This window comes from Thalia democratica, chromosome 4 (genome assembly GCF_965202585.1).
Source record: "Thalia democratica chromosome 4, ktThaDemo2.hap1.1, whole genome shotgun sequence".
Lineage (NCBI taxonomy): Eukaryota > Metazoa > Chordata > Thaliacea > Salpida > Salpidae > Thalia > Thalia democratica.
In genome coordinates, this window is record NC_139168.1 from 62,626,819 (window position 1) to 62,641,435 (window position 14,617).

The following is a 14,617-nucleotide window of genomic DNA, read 5'->3' on the forward strand; positions in this document are numbered from 1 at the left end:
AAAGTTTAAAGTTTGCACGCTAAACAGTAATAATTGCATTCATTAATATTTTTCAATTTCAGGAAATAATATTGAGCTTTTTATTTGTCTTATCCGAAACTTAGTTACTTTAAAAAATTTAAAAATCATTTTTAAACACGTTTTTTATGCTTATTCTTGATACAACAAACAGCACTTTCAAAATCATAACATATTATTAACCTATATTATACTACCAGTAGCTTCAATTCAAAAAATCAAGTCATACGAATCAAGATTATGCTTTCAGTTCATAACTTATACTTATACACAATAAAAAATTACCAGTTATAATCTAGTTCAATCATGGCAACGAAAACGGTAAAACAGCAACGTTTACACGTTGCACTTGATGCTCTCACCTCGGAAAATTTTTATACTCCGTGGTGTCCGCGGTCGTGTCGTTTTTGTCAGCGACGTGAGCGCGGGAACCGCACTGCACCATCTGAGACTGGGCTACTTTCAGGTATTTGCAGGGCAGCCCGTGGCACATGGACAGGATGCTCGCCTGGTAGATGGCGCAAGACATGGTGGACCTTAAAAATACGAGAGTTAAAAAAATTTTGTTTATTAAATTGAAAGTAAGCAGCTGTCTTGTCTGTTTTTTAAACTTTTCGTATAATAGAACACTTGTTGTTGTGAAACTGTTTATCTAAAACACAAGCTGCCTTAAATCCGGCAGTTACAAAATTATGGACATGGACGTTAAAAGGTGACCAAGTGGTGTGCGACTCGAAAACCGAATGGTTTTTTCGTGCACCAGGTCCTAGAACCAAATATTTTGTCTGGTTTTGTTTTTATCGCTCAATAAACAACAAGTTACAAACGAAAACAACGGTGTTTCTTTTTATTGTAAAAAATTGTTGCAACTTTGCACCTCTGAACGCCGTTGGCACAGGCGATGACTTGGCAGCCTCCGACCCGGAAGCAGAACTCCGAGGCGAGAGCGAGGATGCCGCACCCCTGGGACGACAGGTCTTCGCCGGACTTTCCGTTGTTTCTCTCCGCCCGTTTCTCGAACAGCTCGCCCAAGTCAGCGAGAGCTGTTATTGCTCTGTTGATCTGTTGAAACGGAAGTTGCGGATTACTTGTTGCAAAGTTTGGTCAGTTGTTTTTAACTAAAACCAAAACACACAGATCGTTTTTAATTTGTTTATCTTTTATTAGTTTTTATACTTTCAGTGATTTACGCACAACGGCTTAAAACCAGGGCACAAATTTTTAACAAGTTTTATTTTTGATGACCTAATGATATTATCATATAAAGTTCAAGTTTTAACTAAATATTTTTTTTTCTTTTACCCTGTCATTAGCCATTTGACAAGCAACTCTGTCGGAAATTTGCCGCGCCATTTCATACAGGAAAATTCTGAAGTCGTAAAAATATTTGTGCAAATTCCTCGAAGCTTTCTTGTTGATCGTGTTTATAAAGTCCTGCATCGTCAAATCGTTCTCGTACACTTTTCCCTCGACATTTTCCAAACCTTAGTTATAAAAATAGTTAAAGAAGTGTCTAGTCAAGTATTTCAACTATAAAAGTAAGTTTTAAATTAAACTCAAGTTAGAATTCAAGGTTTTGAAATACTTTTCAATTTACAGAGCTGTTTTTTCGTAATACTTTACATTTTTCAATAACAACCAACTATTCTGGTCAATTAAAAAAAAATCACTATAATAAATTCAAGTTAAAACACGAAAATAAAGTTTTGATACTTAAGAAACATTTTTTTTATATGCTAAATTTATCAACTTTTAACTATCTTGTTGTAACTAAAATACTCTTGCTTAACTAGTTTTAACCCTTAAAAAAATTACAATTAAGCTTCAAAAACAGACTTAAATCAATTAACTTTTTATGTAAACCTTTTCGTGAAATTTTCGTATACGTTTACTTATTTTGTTAAAAACGTATGTCAACTGATAACATGTCAACCAACCGTGGTTTATAAGCACGGGTCGAAGTTTTAGCACGCGACCAGACTGCAGTTTCAGCGGCAGTTTGTCGAACAAGTGCTCCTTCAGGTAGATTGTCACTCGTAAGGAGCACCTGTTGCCTTCTATCGAATAACCTACTCCGTCGTCTGTTTTTATTGTATCATTGATTAAAAAAAAATTGTTTGAGTTGAACGAAAGATAAAGATACTTGACGATTGTTTATGAAGAATAGTTAAAGCTGAAAAAAGTATTACAGTAAGACTCTTTTTCAAATTTTTTAGAGTTCTTATGTCGTACTTAAACAGCTTAATATATTAACAACAAAACAATAATTTTATAAAAGTCAAAAAGTATAACAACAGAGAAAAATCAAAAATATTTGAGAAGCTTTTAATTAGTTTATAAAGCGCTATAGTTTAGTTATTTTTAGAGGTTATAATAATTTTCTAAAATGCAACTAAAAATGCAAAATCATCACTAAATACTAAACTATTCTTTTCTAAATAATGTATTTCTTCGTTAGTTTTGTTTTAATTTGAACTATAAAAAACAATTTCAACATTATATTCGGAAAAATTAATCTTGAAAATCAGACAGATTGTTTTTATCTTGTATAAAATCTAAATACACAATGAAACGTTATAAATTATAAAATATAAGTTTTTTAATAAATAAGATCAAAATATTTATTTGAAATTAATAAGTTTTTAAAGTAAACTGGTAGCTCTGAATCAACTTACAGATAACACAAACTGTTAAACTATTTATGACTTTTTTATTATTAAAACAAACCATTAAGTTTATCTGTATTTACTGATGACTTAAATTGAATTGTCACTTTTTCAAGATCGTTAACACCGACGCGACAGTCTTGTAGCATAGAGCATTCGTTTTCCTAAAAACAATCATTAACAATTTTTGATAAGTTTGTATGTTTATAAATAATGAGAGTTTTTTAAATGATATGTTAGTATCTTAATTGTTCTTACCTCGTCAGGGTTTAACATTGTTTTGAACAAAACAAGCACTCCGCATTCTGCAATTTGGTTCAACCAACTGTAACTAGATTCATGATTTTTGTACCTATACATCTGATTTGAAAGTTTTAAAGTAAACCGATACATATCAAAAATCAACAAAAATAAAAATATTAGAAGAAAAAAAAGATGTATGAAATTATCGTAGCTAGTGCAGTGTATTTTTAAACTTTAAAAATATTTAGTTTAACAATAACTTAATTAAACAGGGCATACTCGTCAAAATGCTGATAGCCGTTATAACGATTAGGCACTGAAGTGTATAAACTTTTGTTTGTTTTAAGTTGATAATTTCACGCTCGAGTAAACAAGGCAATGCCTTTTCACATGTATGGAATCAGGTGTTTATAAATAATGTTGGCTTTTAACTATATCGAAATTAGTAACAAAGTATTTAGTTAGTGTCAAAACTCATGTTATACAGTTAAAATATTTTAAAAACAAAACAAGATTACTAAAGGACAAATTTTAAAATTTTAATAAACCTTAACATTTTTATAACAACAAAAAGAAACTCACATTGTTGTTAAAGTTATCAGACAAGCAGCTTTTCAGTTGAGTGGTGAACGAAGAAATGGCAGATATGAGCGCCTGACTGAGTACTTTATCACGTCTCTCCACGCTTCTCGTATCTGTTAGTTATATTTTGCCATTTTCAGTTCAAAGTTTTAAGAAATATCCAGTTTCAGAAAATTTTAGAGTTTAGAAGTTTTTTATATAGTTTGCTATATTAAATCTTTTTAAACTCGAAGAACTTAATTTATATAATTAACTAATAATAATAAAAAAGCTACCGACCTTCATGTAGCATTACGCACAAGACAAGCTGGGTTCTTATGTCCTTCAAATAGCCTTCGATTTTCGTGACTGATTTTTCCAAAACTTCAGTAAGTTCGTCACTACTAACACAGCTACCGACAGCATTCTTAAACTTTGAGGCATCGAATCTGTTGAAGTTTTATTGATTTTATTTCAGACTTCTTTTTTTATTTGTGCACTGTCATGGTAATAAAATTTTTTTACGCAATATTTTTTAAAAATTCTTTTTTTTTTGATTGAAAAACTGCAACTTTAAACTTGTTTTATTATTTTAAGTAAAACAATGAATTTTGTTTCAAATAATGTGACTTCATTTTGAAAAAAAAACTAGCTTTTATGTATGATGGATACTTAAATGAAGCATCTACGCATTAAGATTAAAATTGTTAAAAATACTTTTAAGAAATGACTCTTTTTAAATTAAAATAAACATGTGAATTTGAAGAAGGTAAATCTAAAAAACTAATTAAAAAATAATTTCATTAATGGTACAAAAAAACAACATTTTATATATACATATGTATATTAATATTTCATTGTTTTAAGAATCGTTCATTTTAACTAGTCATTCAGTCAACAATGTAGTGCAATAAAAAACGTATTTTGCTAAGTTTAAACGTACATTAAAATTAAAAAATAGATTAAAAATGAAGCAAACGAATACAGACTCATGTGTAAAAAATAATGATTTTCAAATCCACACTAGCCTTAGAAACAACTATAATTACCCACATTTCAAAAGAGATCAAGCTTAAACAATAAACTCCGACAAATGTTAAATCAAGTTTGGTTAAATTTTTTTTTTGTTTTGGAACAAAACAAAATTTGCTAGAACTATATTTAATTAAACATTTTTAGTGCTTAAGTTATGTAAGTTTAGACAAATGAAAAAAAAACAGTTAGCATAAATTTGATTATAATGTTGTTTTCAAAAAAATCAAACGGTATTCTATAAACTCATACAAAAAACTTTAAAGTACTTTTTTACAAAACTTTATTACCAAAATGTTTAAACTGTGTATCTATCCAAACAAGCATTTGACTAATTGTTTTCAAACAACTTTTAAACGAAAACTTTAAAATTTAAATAGTACATTGTAAGTCAGGGGTCGGCAAACTGCAGTCCTCGGGCCAAATACGGCAATTAAAGCCACAATTTGCGGCTTAACAGGTACTTTTAAGCTAAAAACTTTATTTTTGATATTTTTTTTTTGTTTTTTAAAAACCTACAGTTAGGGTCTTAATTTAATTTATACGAGAGCACTATCATTGCTTGTTTTGTCACATTATTGCTTAAAGATAATATTTTTATATTTGTTTTTATACTTAACAAAAAAAAAAACAGCAGCCCGCATTTTTTTTTCTAAACAAATCGGACCGCGAGCAATTTTTTCTATAAAAAATGGCCCGCGACTTATAAAAGTTGCCAACCCAAGTTCTAAGCTATACTCAAACGAACATGATATCTGCGTCCATCATAAGTTGCATATAATCACCTTCCGGGTAAGTATCAACACTCAGCTTGAACACTTTCATAATGTCAGGAAGCTGGATTATTTGTTGAAGTGATTCGACCTGATGAATAAAAAAAATGGTAGGAATTATTTTGAACTTTTGTCCATACATGTGTGAACTTAAACACGTAAAGTGCGAAATTTTGAAAATTATTTTTTTTCTACGAAACAAGTTTTGTGTCATGATAAAAAAAGGATAACATATTAAGATTTTTAAGTTAACATCAGTACAAAATTAAGTATTAGTTTTTAAGGTAGCTTACTACAAAAGAAAGCAACACTTCTTTGTTATCTAAGTTACTAGACAAGTATTTTAAAAGAAAAAAAAAACTTTTTGTTGAAATAAGGTGAGATAGCCCCGTATTTCATCATACCCTTCTTGTGTGACAGTGAACTCAAGGAAGGAAAGACGACCTATTTCACCACTGGTCAGACCATCCTGACCTTATAAAACAGTATTTTAAACTAACTTGAAAAGGTTAATACAAAATTTTAGTTTTTTTTAATACATTTTTTCCAGCTTATGTGGTAATAGTTTAATTAAAGTAAAAAATTAAAGCAATTTTTAGTCAAAAATATATAAGTTAGAATAAAAAATATACTTTGATAACTATATCAATGCTTTAAAAATTAACAAACTTGCAAATGTCACATTCGATCCGCGTCTTTCGTGCTGTCTGCTCTTCCTCATCACCACTCTTGTCGGGCTGATCCCTTCGTTGATTGTAGAAGACGATGATGAAGATCTGATAAAGTTTTATTATCCACTAAAGTTCTTTACGAGAAGTTTGAAAAGCATTTAGTCAGTATTTTAAAAACAATGTAGATTAAAATACCAAATGTTGGCAAAACAACGTAAACTTGTTAAATGTAGAAAAAAAGTTAAGCATATAAATTTTGTTTCTAAGTATCGGTTTTTTCTTTTATACAAGTAAAAAACAAACGTGAGTGAATTGTGGGAAGAACAGTAGTTTTCTTTATTTTTCATGATAGGATGTCTTTCTAAATCTGTTATAAAGTTTTAAGAAACGTTTGCGTAACAAAGATTCAAAACTAACTAAGATATTAACTTTAAGTTAACTAAAACAGCTATCATTTTTAAAAGCCATCGTAAGTTAAAAAGTTTATAATTTAAAGTATAAAGCTAAAAGTAAAACTAACTACTTAAAATCTCTTTTTTTGTGCTTTACGTACAAAAATTTGTAGAAAACATAACGATTTTATGTTTACTTTTGTAATCATAAAACAAGTAAAAACCTTGCAAAAGTGATTTCTTTAACGAATCTCGATCGACTATATTTCTACTTGGTATTTCATTACCCTCCACAAAGCACCGTTTGGTTAATAATCCTATGGTTTTCGAAACTTTTACAAAAAACTTTTTTTGAAAGTGATAGAGTAAAAAATATAACTTTTAGCGTTAAAGTTTGATATTAGGCTTAAGCGTAGTTTTTAGTGTTGTATATGTATAAAACTTTACAATTATAAGTATTTTTTACTGCATTTAACTTAAATCAGAAAAAAATGTTTACCTTCTTCAGCTAATTCCCCATCTTCTGTTTGTGCACCTACTGAAATTTTGTATTTTAGTTTTGAAAAAAAAACGGAAACTATAAACTAACAGCAAATCGTTTTTCTTAATAAGAATACCGAACCTGTGTTTTGTGAAGCAGGGCTTTCTTCATCCACCGTTGATATGCTGCTGGCTATTGACCTCATGCTCATCTAGAACAATATCATAAAAAAATACATAATAACGTACATAACAATGTTATCAATTTAATGATAAATATGAATCAAAAAAAATTATAGACCTAAAGTTTATAAGTTCTACTTTTTTAATAAATGACTTATGTTTAGTAAAACACATATATTCAACACGTACAAGGGATTTAGGTCTCAGTGAGGAATATATGGAGTAATGTGAACACAAGTCTTCGCTTCTTACTGTAGCTGTGCTATTAAGGGAACTTCGCTTTTCTTCTGCTAGTATCCTGTTATAAGATTTGTTTTCTTAATTTATATAGAATTATTAAAGCCGTAAAATTGTTTTTTCAACTAAGGAGTGAAAATAAAAACATGTTCTAACATAGATATTGTTACAACTAAATTATTTTTTTTACAAATTTAATTGAAGTGCGAAATCTAAAACTTAAAGTTTTACAAACAAGAACTAATTGTTTAAAAATTATAACAAAACTTTTTAACTTAACTTAATTCATACAAAAATTCCTTTTAATTGTTTTTAAGTAAAAAAAGAAGTAAGTAAAAATGTTTGATTTGAATATTAACCTTTTCATATTCTAGTTCAGCATAATGCTTTTAGCCTTATAAATCAATAAAGTTTTGTCATGCGTTACTTATACTTAAGTATAACTAAATAGTAAATCCAAGCTATAGTGATTCGCACATTTTTTAAGTTGTAATATACTTTGTACAAGTTCGCTGTTAAAAATTCTCTATTTTTAAAACATTTAGCTTTATAAAGTAACGTTTTTAAAACTCATATAAAGTTTTTTTGCTGTTTTGTCTAGTATAAATTTTTGAAATTGTTATTAAACTGTTTTACAACAAACTTGAAATTTGAAAATTTGAAAAACTCAAGCAGTATTTTTAATAAAAAAACATTTCATTTTTTGCTTGATCAAAAAACCTTATCTGTATCAGCTTTATCAACTTCACTCATCTTAAAACAGCTGCTGTATTGATATATGTAGATTGTCGATAATAAAATTTAATCAACGCTATAAATGACTTATAAGTCTATAAGCTATTTTGAATAAAGCTGTATAACAAAATAAAACCTGCTCAGCTCCGCCTGGGCCTGCTTCATTTCTCTGACGGAGGAATCCAACTTGACCATCATTTTTCTCATGGTGTCCACCCAGTTGTCCTCTCCCCCCAACGTCGCGCTCAACCCGTGGTTCTTCCCCCTGGTGCGAACCGAGGGGGCGGCCATGCAGGTGACGCTGTACTGAGTGTGCTCTATTTCACCTGTAAAGTAGTGTGTAATTTTTAGTAAGCTTTGAAACGTTTATAAAAACATTTGATTATGTTTATGGATATTTACAACTTTTTGGAACTGTGTTAAGTTGTTAAACTCAGAGAAACATATGTTAGTTTAGAAAACTAAAAGTGATGTGGGAGTTTTTTTTACTATTAGAAACATGTATATTTTTTTTTACTTTCAAAGATTCCAAAATCAACTATGAGTAGTACGATAAGCTGATAGTTTATATCGTGCTATTAAAAACAATTTTTAGTTTATTACTTGGTAAAAATTCTTCGACAGGCTGCTGTAGAGGGTTTGTGTAGTTTTGCAAACCACGCACCGACGGAGCTCGGATTCCCTGCCATTCTTTTTCGTGGCTAACCTGAAAATAGTATATTGTATGTTTTATTCTAAAATTCTTTTATTATTCATATATTAAACTAAATAACTTATACTATAAAATTTCTCCGCAAGACTTCACAATATTGTTTATAATTAGCTTAAGAGAAAAAATTTCAAATAGCCTTAACATAGTGTAGAAAAAAAAATTTTTTTTTAAACAGCTTGCAGCTTACATACAAAGTTTGTATTACAAAGTTTGTATTACATACTAACTTGAATCATATTGACATGGCAGTTAGTTGGACAAAAATCTCTGGCGTTTGGTCCACAAACCTCATCTACAGACTTCTTGTATGAAGGCCAGTAGAAGTTTTCAATGGATAACTTCCGTTTGTACTAGTTAAAGAAAATAATTACAAAACAAACTGATTTTTAATTGAACTAGTTGTTTGATAAATTTACAAAAACAAAACTACTTATTCAAAAATTATGCAATAAATTTTCTTTTAAACATGTGTAACAACTTATCTTACTTCTTTATAATTTTCAACTCTCTTTGTTATTGTTTGCGTTCTAAGCAGCTTCCTTCTGTCGTAAACTACCTTCACTTTCTCACTGATGTGATCTTGTATGTCGTCCAAAGCTTCCAAGTCTTCCAAGTCTCGCTCGTCTTCGGCTGATAACACGTCCAATAACTAAACAGAAAATTATAAACTGCTGCATTGTTGAAACATAAGAATTCAAAACATCTTTATTAAATAGCTTTGCTGAGTCAACTATTTAATCGCTTATATAGTTAGAGAGAAACAAAAATGTCTAACTTTACATAAGAAGCAAGATTAAAAGTTTATTTTTCATTTGGATTTAACCAGAAGAAGTTTTTTTGATTTAAATCTTTCAACACTAACTTTTGCTGACAGTTCGAATATTAAAAGATTTTCAGACGTTTTTTCTACTACCAAGTTTCTCTCATCCTTTATGTTGGTAAACTGGTACATACAAGTTCGCTCCAAATGGCGGCTACTTACAACTAGCTGTTGTTATGATTATAATTACATATTACTTTTCTTGATTTAATAACAATTTTATATGTCATATAAGATTTGAATTTTTTTTGAAATAGTTTTACTAGAACATAAACGTAACAAATAAGTTAATTTAGTCGTATTTAAACGTCTTTATTCTAAAATTTTCGAAGCACATGAAATTAAAAAACTATTAAGCTGTAAAGTTTATAAATTATCATTTTATTGATTTAAAATAAAAACGTACATCTAGAGTCGGCTGACAGTCTTCCATGTCGTTTTCAGATTTCTCATTGTTTTTATTCAACTTGGGTTGCCACTCTGCTTTCTTCCGAGCTATTCTGATAATATTGCCTACGTCCTTGTGAAGTGCTTTCTCCACGTTTGTCTGTTTTACCTGAAAAAAAAACTCAAATAAAAATCATAAGCAATACTTTTACGGGACACGTTCAAAATCCACCCAGTCAAATTGGAGAACCGCTTACCGATCGAGGGTAAGGGTTAAAGGTAACAGTGATAGTGATAAATGTATAAAAAATATATAAAATAAATCCGTTGGATTTAGAACGCAGGTGGATTTTGATCGGGTGGATTTTGATAGTATACCACTTTTACAATCTAGGAACAAACTAAATTAGAAACACCTACCGTTAGTATCGTTTGTCCCTTGCTAAGTCCAGACTTCCACGCTTGACTTCCACTGATGACGTCATGAACTATGGCAGGCATTGCTGACCTCAACTCAAACCCCAGCTTTTCCTCCGATGTGTTTGGTAGACGTATTTCGATGTTTCTAGTTTTCATTCGAAGTTATAGTGAAAGATTTTTCTTAAAATGCTTATTGATATATAATCATATGTATGTAATTATAAGTTGAACAGATTCAATGTTTAATGCTGAGATTTATTATTTTAAAAATAAAATTACATCATCTCTTATTATAGTCTAATTAATATTTTCTACTTTTTTTTAGTTTAATCTGTATGTACTAATGTTAAAACATTTCTTTTAAGCATAAACCTCTATTAGATTTGTTATAACTAAGAATTCAAGTAGCTTATATCATATTTATACATACAAAAAAGTTAATAAAAGATTTAATTGCAATCTAAAGAAAAAGAGTGACACAGTTTTGGATTAAAACTAAAAATTCAGTTTAATGAATTTTTTTTTTCTTAAATACGAACTTTACCTTTATTTTTCAAAACTTATTTTACATAAACTTACTGTTCAGCTTCAGCTCTCATTGTTATCATTACAAGTTTGTGATTGTTGCTGACGAAAGTGATTACTTTGTCTACTTCCGATTGATTGGCCAGATTTGCCATTGAAAAGCTGTTGAGCAAAACTATCTCTTGTGACGTCATACCTTGCACCTGAAAAATCAACGGAATTAGTATTAAGTTGTTATACTTAAATTGAACTGTGTGTTATTTCAAAATATTTGAGTAGACATTTAAGAAATATTTTTAAATTAAAATTGTACAAAATGATAGAACTGAACGTCCTAACTAAAAGAAAAGTTTAGAAAATAAAAATTATTTAAAGAAAAAATAATACGTTTAGTCACTGAAACATGTGTCAAAATAACCTCTGATTGTGGTTTGTTTAATTTTAATAATTACATTTAGTTGAAAGTTATTAAACAAGTTAGATTTTAGTTGGCTTTAAATTAGTATAAAACTAAAACTAACTTCTAAATTACGGCTTATCAAAATATTTTACCTTAAAAACTCGAACTTTGTTTACTTTAAAATAAATTTTTTTACGCCGTGTTGTGACTAGTGATGTACCGGACTCACTATCCGGGTCCGGGTCCGGCCGGATATTGCCATTTTTGTCTGATATCCGGATCCGGCCGGATTCGAATTTGAAAAAAAAGTCCGGATCCGGTTCCGGCCGGACTCTAATTTGAAAAAAAAATCCGGGTCCGGTTCCGGCCGGATTCTAATTTGAAAAAAAAGTCCCGATTCGGGTCCGGCCGGATCCTAACAGAGATCCGGCCGATACGGATCTAGTTAGTAAAAAAGAGTATACTGAAAAGTATTTTTTCAAAAACAAACCCTGTGTAAATTAATAAGAGTCATTTCTGCAGTTAAAATTAAACACCTACCGTGATTGGCTCATTTTGTACACGTGACTAAATTACTTGTGTTTACATTTAAACTATGAAATAAACATTTCATGAAATGCTACTCTTTACATATGTTGTAAAATTGAAAACTTTGGAATGAATACTTGCATTATTTATTGTTTAAAATTGAGCTCAGAGAATATTTAGAGTTAATACGGTTGAATGTACGAGTCAATGATAATCATATGACGAAATGTTTCAAACTAAATACTGATGCAACAAAACATTAGAACATGACAGGCAGTTTATATGTAAGCAGTTAGTTAGTTTGGTGTGTAGCTTGAAGCAACAAAATATCTTAAACAAAATATTATCAACGTCTTTGTGAATGCTTATTGTAAGTAGTGTTTTGTTTTAAAAGTGAATATTTCAACAGGTGTTTAATAATTTAAATATTTAAGCCAGGTTTATAGTTTAATAGATTATTAAACATTTTACAGTTTCTTGTTTACTAAAAGTTTTATTTAATTTTTAGTTTTTTGTTTTAAGTCTTTTGATATAGATTTAAATAGCTTCCATTTTTTAAAGTGTTACCAAAGTAATTAATAATTTTGTATATGCTAGTATTTCTTGTTGTGTTTAATATAAAAGATTCATCATTCAAAACTGTCGTGTCTCATTACATAACGTAGTCTCAGTTAGAATTTAGTATTTGTTAGATATTAATTAAATAAGGTAGGATTTAATTATGTTGGGTAGTACTAATAAGTTTAGTGTACCACAATCACTCCACAACTTTACTAACAAATTGTCAACCTATGCTAGCTGTTCTACTGATTATTAGATTAAAGTAATTTTTTCAGTTTTTAAAAACCTCATTCTGACTCAGGCTTGTTTATACTCACTCTAGCTAGTTTTATTAACTTAAACAGTGGCAACCCTGCTAGTTTGAAATTTTTTTGGAATTTTAGAAAATCTTGAACTGCCTCAGGCTAGTTTAGTTTTTTATAAAAACTCAGGCTAGTTTTCTTTTAGATTTTGAATGAGTTTGAGCTGATCCAGTTTTCAATATTTTGTAATTTTCTAGTGTATTTTGTTCAAGAACTTTATTTCAGATTTTTAGTTGTAAACAACACCTAAATTTGTAAACCTTGTGGCTAGCTGTTCTACTAATTATTAGATTAAAGTTTTTTTTTTCAGTTTTTAAAAACTTCATTTTGACTCAGGCTAGTTTATTCTAGTGATGTACCGGACTCACTATCCGGGTCCGGGTCCGGCCGGATATTGCCATTTTTGTCTGATATCCGGATCCGGCCGGATTCTAATTTGAAAAAAAAGTCCGGATCCGGTTCCGGCCGGACTCTAATTTGAAAAAAAAAGTCCGGATCCGGTTCCGGCCGGATTCTATTTTGAAAAAATAGTCCGGATCCGGTTCCGGCCGGATTGTAATTTGAAAAAAAAGTCCGGATCCGGGTCCGGTACATCACTAGTTGTGACATAGCTTAAAATGTCTTGTTTAACAAAATATATTTTCCAAAAATTTTCGAAAATAAGAAACAACTAAATTAAAATTATAATAAATTATAGTAGATGATTAATATTATAATAAAATATACATATACCTTTAAGTTTTATTATTGCTGCTCAAAATCAAAAACTTACAATGTACAACTGTTACTCAGTTGTTTTTAATCTACTTGTAAAAACGAAATAAGACTAAGTTTTACAAAAGTTAGCTTACAAATAAATTTTCTACTAGCTTATTAAATAAACAAAAACAACATTTGGTAATAAATGTATTTTGAATCAATAAGAATATCATTTTATATTTTTAAGAGACCTTGAAATTTAGGATCAACTAACATGGGCTTGGCCACCGATTTTTATATTTTCAGCATAAACATTTCCTCCTCTATATTTTGCTTCAAACCCCCATGAACTAATTCCTTCTTCATTTTGCTAAATTTACAAAAGTATTCGAAACTATTGTTATTTTTCTAACAAACAATATCTAAATTATTTTTAAAATTTGTAATTTTCTTATTACCTTTTTCTATTAAACTTTAGAAATTAAAGTTTGAAAAAATTGTCAGAAAGTTTAATCGAACTACAAAAAGTAAACTAAATTCATCCTAATATGTTTTAAAAACTTTAATAAACTTCATAAGTTTAAAATTAAAAACAACTTGCTTTTCACTAAACTAAAACCACGCTTATAATAAACTAACAAGTATTATGGTTTTAGTTAGACAACTATCTATCATTTGAAAGTCGTGACCATTCGAAGCCTTCTTAGCTTTTCTGGGATCATAAGCTTTTTCATCAGGACGAAACCTCAATAATGAGTTATCGTACTTGAAGTCCAACTTGCCTTCTACTGCAAGTAAAACTTACTTTTTTACAAATTTATGCTTAGGTTATTGAATAACTTGAGTATTCCAAATTATTGATTGTGCTGTTTATTGAACGCAAAAAAATGGTATAAGGACCTGGTGTACGACAAAACCTTTCGGTTATCGAGTCATACATCAGGATACAGTTTAGTGTCATGTCATGTATACAAATATTAAGATGAGTATTCCACTATTTTTTTAATTAATTTAAATGTTAAAAAGTTTTATAATTAACTTAAACGGACCTATTTAAACTTTTTATGCTTACCGCTAAAAATAGTTGTATTACTTAAATAAATAATGATAAAAACATGTTAATTTTTTTTATACATAAAAAGGTAAGTTCTTAATACTAACAACTACCTTAAACCATTAAGCGTTAATATTTTTAGATCGATTTTTAAGGTTTTGTTTCACGGTGTCAAATATCAGTAAATAAAATTAAATTCTACCATTAAAAAAGGTTAA

At 29.2% G+C, this 14,617-nt stretch overlaps 1 protein-coding gene across 1 annotated transcript in view; it reads right to left on the reverse strand.

Moving 5' to 3' along the window:
* Positions 1-14,617, reverse strand: part of LOC145833525 (phosphatidylinositol 3,4,5-trisphosphate-dependent Rac exchanger 2 protein-like) — a 35,023-nt gene that overhangs the window by 4,363 nt on the left and 16,043 nt on the right. Inside the window, exons 12-35 of the mRNA XM_082940697.1 lie at positions 13,985-14,133; positions 13,620-13,715; positions 10,910-11,058; positions 10,331-10,475; positions 9,930-10,079; positions 9,566-9,691; positions 9,191-9,352; positions 8,931-9,053; positions 8,595-8,697; positions 8,128-8,317; positions 7,209-7,317; positions 6,979-7,048; positions 6,268-6,331; positions 5,963-6,069; positions 5,655-5,767; positions 5,269-5,384; positions 3,789-3,937; positions 3,510-3,622; positions 2,943-3,044; positions 2,746-2,848; positions 1,956-2,099; positions 1,321-1,502; positions 896-1,080; positions 381-554 (exon numbers count right to left, since the gene is read on the reverse strand). Of these exons, the coding sequence (XP_082796823.1) occupies positions 381-554; positions 896-1,080; positions 1,321-1,502; positions 1,956-2,099; positions 2,746-2,848; positions 2,943-3,044; positions 3,510-3,622; positions 3,789-3,937; positions 5,269-5,384; positions 5,655-5,767; positions 5,963-6,069; positions 6,268-6,331; positions 6,979-7,048; positions 7,209-7,317; positions 8,128-8,317; positions 8,595-8,697; positions 8,931-9,053; positions 9,191-9,352; positions 9,566-9,691; positions 9,930-10,079; positions 10,331-10,475; positions 10,910-11,058; positions 13,620-13,715; positions 13,985-14,133 (3,124 nt within the window). The remainder of the gene's footprint in view (positions 1-380; positions 555-895; positions 1,081-1,320; positions 1,503-1,955; positions 2,100-2,745; positions 2,849-2,942; positions 3,045-3,509; positions 3,623-3,788; positions 3,938-5,268; positions 5,385-5,654; positions 5,768-5,962; positions 6,070-6,267; positions 6,332-6,978; positions 7,049-7,208; positions 7,318-8,127; positions 8,318-8,594; positions 8,698-8,930; positions 9,054-9,190; positions 9,353-9,565; positions 9,692-9,929; positions 10,080-10,330; positions 10,476-10,909; positions 11,059-13,619; positions 13,716-13,984; positions 14,134-14,617) is intronic.